Source organism: Montipora capricornis, chromosome 6 (genome assembly GCF_036669925.1).
Source record: "Montipora capricornis isolate CH-2021 chromosome 6, ASM3666992v2, whole genome shotgun sequence".
NCBI classification, from domain to species: Eukaryota; Metazoa; Cnidaria; class Anthozoa; order Scleractinia; family Acroporidae; genus Montipora; species Montipora capricornis.
In genome coordinates, this window is record NC_090888.1 from 64,917,935 (window position 1) to 64,927,934 (window position 10,000).

The 10,000-nt window shown below is 38.7% G+C and overlaps 2 protein-coding genes across 2 annotated transcripts in view; both read left to right on the top strand.

The window, feature by feature from the left end:
• The window catches only part of LOC138052890 (uncharacterized), a 59,926-nt gene extending 52,995 nt beyond the window's left edge, over window positions 1-6,931 (top strand). Inside the window, exons 14-18 of the mRNA XM_068899484.1 lie at window positions 358-533; window positions 1,546-1,642; window positions 2,361-2,537; window positions 3,940-4,124; window positions 5,290-6,931. Coding sequence (XP_068755585.1) covers window positions 358-533; window positions 1,546-1,642; window positions 2,361-2,537; window positions 3,940-4,124; window positions 5,290-5,644 — 990 coding nt within the window. The 3' untranslated portion in view covers window positions 5,645-6,931. The remainder of the gene's footprint in view (window positions 1-357; window positions 534-1,545; window positions 1,643-2,360; window positions 2,538-3,939; window positions 4,125-5,289) is intronic.
• A 2,652-nt stretch (window positions 6,932-9,583) lies between these two features.
• Window positions 9,584-10,000, top strand: part of LOC138054295 (cartilage matrix protein-like) — a 14,491-nt gene continuing 14,074 nt past the window's right edge. The window contains exon 1 of the mRNA XM_068900767.1: window positions 9,584-9,627. The gene's annotated coding sequence lies outside the window, so the exon portion shown is untranslated. The remainder of the gene's footprint in view (window positions 9,628-10,000) is intronic.

Genomic DNA, 10,000 nt, shown 5'->3' on the forward strand with positions numbered 1-10,000 from the left:
GTTTTCGACTTCTCTTCTCATGTCCCAGGAGAAATTGCAAACAACAATTATGGTTATGCAAAAGTTTTGGGGGGTAATAGAGGTGCATTATGGGATTGTGCAAGTAGTGAAGGAATGAAATAAATGTACATATTTGAAGCGGGGGTTAAGCAGCACTTCAAATGTGGACATTATTTCAAAAAGTGATAAATGGTAGATTGGGCAAAAGTGTTAATAATTTCCAAGATCTTGGCTTAGACTGGTCAAGGCTGGATTTCGTTTTTAGGCTTTTACACAACTGTTCAAGTTGAAATGTTTTGCAAGATTTTTTGCTTAGGAGAATTCCCTCACTGAAAAGCTCTATGGTTTTGTCTTAAGGAAAATCATGAGCGTATTCTGAGTGAACATGGCCATGAGCATTACAGCGGCATACCAGTCACGGGGGAGTTGTACGTGAGCCTTCGATACGATATGCAGTCCACCAAGTTTGAAGTACAAATTCACAGTGCCAACAACCTCGCATGCGCAAATCCTAAGAGTGGCTCTTCAGACCCGTAAGTATTCTCCCCTTCGATGAGCTTTTGTATTAGGAGAGAATCCAAGGCAAGTTCGGTTCCTGGGATTCCCTCTCTATCGTTCCAAGGAGTGGGAAGATGGCGAGAGTGTGGCGTTGACAACAAGGACTTGCAACGCTGTGAATCAGCCCAAACTCAGCCCTTCCGTGGCAGATAAACTCCGTCCACACTGGTGGGATTCAAGTTGTCTCATCATTATACCACTCCTGCTCCCCTCCCACACAAGCCTTCGACACGGCGGGTAGTTCATAAAACCAGGTATTAACCGGGTCCTATGGAATTAACGTCGGTGAACAGACGGGAACCGGGGTGTTCCTCTTAGAAGGGGCCTTGCTTGACTCTTGATGGGATTCGAACATATAACCTGGTGACATCTAGTTCACAGGCTGCACAAACCAGTAAGCTATTTGAGATGCAAAAGAATTAGCCTGCAAGAGGGCTCTTTCTTCCGTTGAAAAATGACGCGCGCTCGACATATAGGCGCTTGGTTGCTAACTAGTAAAGCCCCTCTATTTGGACTGCTTGCGATTTCAACGGAAGAGCCTGCTTGCAGGCTACAAAAGATTCGTAAGAGCCTGAGCTGGGCCATTCATTCGACATTCATGTTTCTGGTAGCACTTAGACAGTGATGGCATTTATTTTCCTTTTATCAAAAAAACTGAATTGTAGTGTATCTATTAGTCATGCAACAACTCCACAGTAGGAATATCATATTTTGAGAACATCCTACCTTTGTAATTAGAAATATTATCGATCTTCTTTCTTGAATCTAATCACGCCGGTTTGTCTTGTTCTTTTTTTTGTTATGAACGAAGCAGGTCAAATAAATTTATTTCACCGTGCAAGTTGACTAACTTGAAGGCTGTTTAAGCACATCCTTGTCTTTCATTAATCGCAACAGTTATCAACAGGGCATCTTGACTTGTTCAGCTACTTCAATTATGGTTACTTATGTCATGGTATTTCAGGTTTAATTCTGTTTGTGTTTTAGTTACGTCAAGACATACCTTCTGCCAGACAAACGGAGTAAGCGGAAAACGAAAACGAAAAATGACACTCTGAATCCCAAGTACGATGAAATCCTGGAGGTGAGCCGATTTTTTTCAGTCTTTGACTGTTGAATGAAGTTGAAGCCCTCCTCTTTCAACTTTGTTGGATTTACGCGTGCGCACTAATCGGTCTCTCAATGACGTATCAATGTCGGTATCCCAAGTAACAACCGCGGCTGCAGCCTGGAACCGAATACAAGGGCTCTCGTGAAGCTTTGTTGAATCAAATGTTGATGATGCGTGGAGACCGTTTGCACACCCCAGAAGTCAACATCGTTCAACATGTTCAACATCTCTCAACAAAATCGAATGGATGTTGAAGCAAATTTTGAAGCCGTTTATCTCGTTTAGCAGGGTTAGCTCACTGAATAATATACATTTTTGTCGAGTTTGTCTTGCGAAAAGCGCGGCAGGTTTCTATAGAAATTACTACGCATAGACTATCAAATTCGCCTTAACTACATGCATGATTCACAACGCATAGATTTTGTTCTGGATTTTAAAATTCTTGGCTTTAATCCTAAAATAAGGTGTAATAAATATGGGTTATTGACCAAGTTTGTTCAGTCAAGATGGCTGGATATTGGCCGAGTTCTTTTTTTGCGTGTTCATCTGGATCCATAAACAAAAAAAAAAAAAAGAACGGGGCCAATATCCAGCCATCTTGACCAAACAAGCTTGGTCAATAAAGGATTCATTAATATATGGAATAAAACAAGCTAGTCATACAATAAAACTCGTTTTCGTTCTTTTTCAGTATGTCATAGGCTACGACGAGTTGTTGACGAGAACTTTACAAATGAGTGTGTGGCACAAAGTTATTGGGCGAAACGATTTCCTGGGAGAAGTCAGAATTCCAATGAATGAGTTCATAGAATCGTGCGGCAACTCACTTCAACAGTCCATCTCCAAATGGTTTACCCTGAGCGATCAGGTGAGTTTCAGTGATTTCTTTTTCACATTTAGTACCACGGTGTGATCTGTTAGGAGCCCATGACTAGGAGCCTCCCAATACATTATATCCTTGAGTCAACCTTTGCGCGTATCTTTCTATTTTTAGGACTAATCCTTCCGCAGGAGACTCACATTTACAACAATTTACATCAATTTGCACAATTTGCATACATTGTTTTTGCTATTTTTGTCTTTGTTCCACAATAACTTTACTCTGATTGGCCATTCTAAACAGTGCATGTGTGCAGAGCCGAAGAACACGTGGCGTTCTAAAAATAGAAAGATATGAGCAAAGGTTGACTCATAGGGCTTGTATGGGAGAGGCAAGCTCCTACTCATGCGCTCTTGGATCTGGTCATAGAGAAACTCTAAGCGAAAGTGGTTATTGCAGTTTGTGCAGCAACCTGAACACTAGCGTTTGCAGAGAAGCTAGAAAACAATCCAGGCTTTTTTCAGGCTTCACTTCCTGTTTAGTTGTAGTTGCATCTTTGTCTCGTATGCCTTCTACCTCAAACTTATTAGTCAACCTAATTACAGTCTATTTTATCTCCTTTCTTGGTTTTCACAATGTAGTCTATCATGTCTGCCTGCCATTTAGAATTAAATATTAATAATAATATATGTGGGTTGTCGCTCGCAAATCTCCACATTTCTGTATAAAATGCATTATTAATTTGTATTGTTGTGTGTTAAAAAAAGAAACCTAAAAAAAATCGGTGACCACTTTCGCTTGGAGTGACAAAACCGCAGATCCGCAAATATATGGAATTTCACATATTCGCTGTCACACATAGAGTAACTCTCATAGAGCGAGTTTCAATCGAGTGACGTAAAACTAAAACGAAAGTAATCACTTTAGCCAATTAAAAAGGACGGAGACAATCCGGTAAACCAATCAAAACTCGAAGTAATGACACGTAGTCGACACAAAGCGCGGGAAAATGTGCACGCGCGAGCCACGATTGGTTTTGCTTTCACTTCTGATTGGTTGAAAAAGTGGCGCGAGAACTTTGAAACAATCACTGAGTGAAGTAATGCAAAACTGAAAGCAATTCGCTAATTACTTTCGACAATCAATTGTAAACCGCCCTATGCTCAAAGGTAAAATGTGATTGGCTCAAGGCCCAAACCAAAAAACGAAAGATTTAACAAGAAAAACATTGACCCAAAAACAATGAGTTGCTGCTAAAATACCCGAAGTAAGCACGTGACGTACGAGAGCTGTTTCATAACCCGTGCTTTTAGTCGAAGGAAATGATAACTGAATTAGGAGGAATGGCAAGCAGGTTCGTTGAGAGATTAGCTGACTGCCGCTGTTTAGCAAAAGCAAAGACGTTTGGATGGTAAGTAATTCCCTGTCAATCACTTCGTTTATTCAACAGAGTGACGTAACAGATGGATTGCCGTCAGTTCCGTGTGAGTTAGTATTAGCATTGAAGTACGTCACAGCTGACAAAATTAAGCTGAAGAAAGGCAGGAAAAAAGGTGAATTACAGGTTCATTTGCTTGAAGCCAGGAATCTACCAGGAATGGACTATGATGGTATGTCGGATCCATATTGCAAATGGTGAGTAAAGTGTTGCCTTTGTAATGATATCTGCAAATGGTTAGACTCTCTAGTCTTTTCGGATAAGGGCGATAAACCGTAGGCCCCGTCTCACAACCCTTCAATGTTCATAACCATGTGGGACGTAAAAGAACCCACACACTATTCGGAAAGAGTAGGGCATGGAATTCCCGGTGTCGTGGTCTTTCTTCTGTGGTGTATCATGATGGTTGGGAGGGTAATTGCTCGGAGATACTAGCTAAAGAAAGCTGACATAAGGTAAAAAAAAGCTATGACGAGGACGCTGATGAATACTTTTGAACACACTGTTCTTAAAAGCATCAATGGTTTTTTTAATTGTGCTGAATGGGTCGGAGTGTACTTAACTTTACGAATTTTCACAAACATTTTTCTCGAAACAAGGGATTTCTGAAAACTCCAGCTGACCTTAACGAGATTCGAATCCACGACCTCTGTGATGCCGGTGCAACGCTCCACCGACTGAGTTATGAAGGCACTCATTTAGGAGCAAGGCAATTTGTTTGGCTCATGTGTTTCCGTGAATTGAATAGACCGAATGCATAAGTGGCGGCCAAAAAAGTATTCTTATGTTTATGTGCTAATTAGCCTCACTAGCCTCGTTTGCGTGGACAAAATACAAAAGAAAGGTTGCTTGAGAGCGAGGCTAGTGAGTCTCCTCTTCAAAGCGAGTCTAAGTGCGAAGTTTTTGTTATGAAAATTAGTTTTCATTCACATGTAAAGTAGAACTAATTACCATTACAAAGACTTCGCACTTAGACTCGCTTTGAGGAGGAGGCAGATATGAACTCATAAATGGCCTATTGTCGCTTATAGACACCTGAAAAATTCAGGTTCCTTCAACTCGATTCGAACACATGACCTCTGCGTTTTCGGTGTAATGCTTTACCAACTGAGCTATGGACCTCTTTCATAATGGCGGCCAAATAAAATTTTCTTTTGTTTAAATGCTCTTTCTAGCCTCGCTACGACGCGCAAATTTCAAAAGAATTTTTGATTCAAAATGAGGATAGTAGGTCCAATTGACATAAATACAGAAGAATGTGATGGTGGTCACCATTTATAAAAGTTTTATATGACCCGAACTTCAAATAATGGATTTATTTCATTGAATAGTTTTTCTTTGACTATTATTATTTTTCCACAGTTATTTATTACCAGACAAGAAAGGCAAATGGAAAAACAAGTCACCTGTCATTAAACGAACCTTGAACCCGACTTTCAACCACAAGTTTTCTTATGAAGAGCTATCTCTGGACGATCTGAAAGAAAAAGTCCTAGAAATCGTCATTTATGACTTCGACCTGGCTTCCAGTGATGAATTTTTGGGCGGCGTTCGGTTAGGACTGGGTACAAGTTCCAACGAATGGGATGACGCAACTGAAGACGAATGCCAAATATGGCAAACGATGTTGAGTAGGTCAAATGTTTGGATCCAAGTCGTCATTCCTTTAAGGTCAAGTATGGTGTCGATGAAAAACGTTTCGGGGCAAGTTCCGTGAGCCAAAAGCGCGTATTGAGCCAATTCCGATTATATTTTGTATGCTCTTGGTCGGCGAATTCCCTATGGTTAGCACTTGTCTTATTCCCTTCTCCAGAAGGTGTGAACGACTCGCGCGCTTGCATAGAAAAATTAGGCCATATGAACAAACTTTAAAGAGAAACGATACCCTTAAATATCATAAATATAAGCCATTTCCCTCTTATAATGTAGAGAGAACTGTTTAAATTGAAAGGTACACTTGCAGCGCGGATAGTTATAGACTGTTGGAGGGGGTGCTATTTAGTTGTTCAGTTGTTGATCATCCTGTTCTCCCGTAAACAAACAAAGGATAGCCATGTTAAAATGAGCTTCATTGGAGACGTTTCCTATTGCCCGAATCGGAATATACCATAATACTCTTTGTTTTTCCACCCTTATTTTGAATAAGCACTGTTTCCAGTTTCTATTGGGACTTACTAGGGTCCCACGAGAAAACAAAAACAATGCTTATTTAAAATTTGGGTAGAGAAACAAAGAGTATCATGGTATTATGCTGTTCGGAAAATTGTTTCGTTAAAAAAAAGAAAGATGGCCTTCTTCTAATCACGTGGTTGAAAAAGCAGTAATTGATATTACGGTCACTCAACCAAGAATTATTACTTGTCTAACAAATATTATTACTAGTCTAATATATAGATTTAGCCAAGCCTAAAAGCGGACCTCACTGGTTATTTATTTCATTTGCGTTCGGTTGAAGACATGGGTACTCAAAGACCTATGAAACTAATTAACTTTTCTGGACTTAATTATTCGTAGTAATATGGCTTACAATATCTCATTTTATCAACGTGAATAAGAAGGCCACGAAGTAGTTCGTGATGTTTAACAATGATGGCTCGAACGCAAATGTTTATTTTTTTTACGTGATATCGGTCACATTGGCTTACATGGTGGGGTGGACTTACGTATTTGAATGAGTGATAATTTAAATTCCCAACTACAAGTCCAAAAATAAATATTTCAATTTTACTGTAATGGTGAGCTGTCCCATGGAATAGTTAGAAATTGTGTGCATTTAAGCATTAACAAATGACTGTGTATAGAGTTTTTCATAATTAATGTTTGTACGTGTCTGCAATTACTAAAAACTTGAAAATGCGTTCTCATCGTCAGTCGAAATGAAATTAGGAAAATGCGAAGCTTTACGTTTTCATTACAGAAGTGTTGAAACTTCTTAGAGACAAGCTAACACCTGTAGGTAACGTTGGAAATGTTATGCCTGGAATAAAATGGAAAAACAATGAAATCATTTTGTGTCCTGCAGAACAGCATTGCTTTCAGACGTAACTGGGTTGTATTTGCTGATTTCTCCTTCCACCACCCCCACCCCCGAAAGAAACCTTAGCTCCTCTCTCACTCCACCCTCAATTGTAATCCAAGGCTTGACCACCACTGATCATTTCACGGTTTGCGAAAGTTACCATGGTTCGAAAGAGAATTGATGGGAGGGGTGCGACAAGAACTTTCTTGTTTCCCAGAAGGCGCAAGTTTTGAGCTACATAAAACATACACCTTCGAGCGCAAACCATTTTACCTCGTTTGTAGTTCATAAATGTCCTTCTTTTTTCATCCTAAATCTTTTCTTGCTTTTTTTAAATTTCAAGAAAAGAATCTGAGTGAAACTTTTTTTGCCAGTTTTTGCTCATTGTCAAGCTGTGTCAAATTTTAGCAGAGCTACAAATAGCAACCAAAAGTAATTTTTTAACAATTACTTTTCTCATTACTAAAATTCGCACAAAATCGCCCATGTTTGCCTTTTTCTAAACGTCCATCGAAAGTGAGAGCCTTTTGCCATTTTGTGCGTTTTATAATTTGACCCGCTCTGCCTATTTTATAGTAAATATTTTCACTCTCTATTTTCGCTTTATTTTACTCATTGTCTCTCGAGTTCCTGCCAAGATTTTACGCGGCTACCTCGCCCATGTCTTTTCTCCTCTTAGCCAGAGAGATAATGCTCTCTCGCACTAAACCGCTTTGAATAGTTGAGAGGGAACTTTGAATTATTATCTTGCAGCTTCCATAATATGAAGAACATTCAGGCTTAACGTGTTGATTCCACTATTACGTTGGTTTATGTCTTTTATCAATTGATCAAATGACTTAAACAATACCTGGATTTGCAGTCTGCCAATAGGCGGTTTTCACGTTACGTCATCGCCGCTATAACAAAAGATCTCTCATTAGCAACTGTTCATTGCAGCATTGTTATGTCTCTCTAGAGATTGGTTGCAAATTACCTTTATATAATTTATTTTATATTTTATTCTTGCATTTTGATTGGTTCTTGCCTATGATCCATTAGACGACAGACGCACGATTGACGTCACCATCAGCTGTTATGCGAATAAAATTTAATTCTTTATTGTATAAAACAAATAGATTCCATGTTGCTGTGCGTCTGTTCAGTATTAGATCACAGAAGAAGTCAAAATGTGGTAAGAACATCAGTGACATACTCGGCTATCGCCTCGTTTGCCAATTTTTTGTTCTTACCACATTTTGACGTCATCTGTGATGTATTACTGAACAGACGCACGACAACACAGAACCTATTTGCTAAATAGACCACTTTCATAATGGCGACCACTTTTACATTCTTTTGTATTTATGTTAATTAGACCTACTACCCTCCTTTTGAAACAAATATTCTTTTAAAATTTGCTCGTCCTGGCGAGGCCATATAGGCTTATTAGCATTAAAACAAAAGAATTTTTTAACTGGCCGCCATTATGAAAGAGGTCTATTAGGCTATAATGAAAGAACTTTTTTTATTTCCCATAAATGTCATGCACGTAATGGCTAAGACCTCAAATACTGCACCGATGTTAATTTCATTGCATATTAAAAAGGCGTTTAGTTGCAAAAGAAACTATGGGTGCTGCGTTGATCGTGAACTGAAACACAAAAATGGGTTTATCAACTGAGGTGATATGGTAAATTAGCCAGTCTAAATAAAATTGAAAGCTGACGGTTCGAGCGTCGGTAAACCCATTTCTGTGTCTCATTCCATTGGGTTGGTAAAGGACGCGACTATATTGTGTTCAGGATTAGGATCCATTGTGTCGGTAATACATTTGATTGTGTCCATTGTCATCTGGAGCAATTCCCGGGAGCCCTTGTATATAATGGCTGCTTCGTCGAAGTAAAGCTGCAAAAATTGCGGAAAACTCGCATAGACAAGCCACATTGATTAATTTCCAGGTTTGAGTTCGATCATGGTAAGTGCATTTACCATATTTGCATTGTAGAGAATCTTTTTTATTGAACATGCATTTTTTTTATAACCTTACCTTTTAAGGCGACAGTCTTACAAGAACAAGTCGCGAACTCGAATTGCCACAAAGAACTGACTTGCATCATGCAACTAAACTTTAAACTTTCCAAATTTCATAAACGTGCAATTGAAAATGTTCAGTTTTATATGGAACGTACTCGTAGAATAGTTAAGGTTTTCTCTCTTATCCTTAATAAAAAGGGATCAAACATTGCTTTTCATGACAAGTTTAGATTTCTATATGTATTATAATTTTTTCCATGGTTCAGTCGAAAATCGAGAAAAGTTATCAAAACAACTGAGCTTAATTAAAAGAACTGGAGATATTATTTGAACTGACCTCATAACTGAACTTGTAAATTTGATGAACGCAAATTAATATTAATTTAATTTACCGATGCTTATTGATTTAGCCTTCCGGAGAAATGATTATTTAAAGAGTCCAAACATAAGTCGAAATAAATTAAGTCTATGAAGGTCGCGATAGCCACGAGCATGTAGCTCTGTCGCTGGAACAGCGGTGACCGAATCTCATGGTCCGTGGGTTCAACTGCGTTATACACGATGTAGCACAGGAAGACATGGTTATTCCTCGTAAAGCAAGAAAAACAATTTTGCTTATGGAATGAAAGTCATAAATATCACTGATGGCAGTTAGATAAATAACTGTAAGTGCTGCTATATATCACCAAGAGATCAATTCTTCTTTTTCTTTGGATATCAAACTTATTTTAACTAAACACAAAGTGGCCCAAGTTTTAAGCCTTGATTTCAATGTAGTTTATTGTACCTGTTTATTTTAGCAGGAATTTTCCTATTTATTGGTCTACCATTGATAACTTTTAAAATCGTGAGACAACTGGATCGAGGTATAATAAGCAGCATTTGCACGCTCAAACTTTATAAGCTAGTGAAGAAATAATGTCACTTTTCCCCCTAGATCCAAACCTCTGAGTTCCAATCGATCAGTTTTGAACCTGAGTAATGGCGGACCGTGAAATTCAGAACTTGAACTCAAAGTAAACATCCTTTGGATAAAAA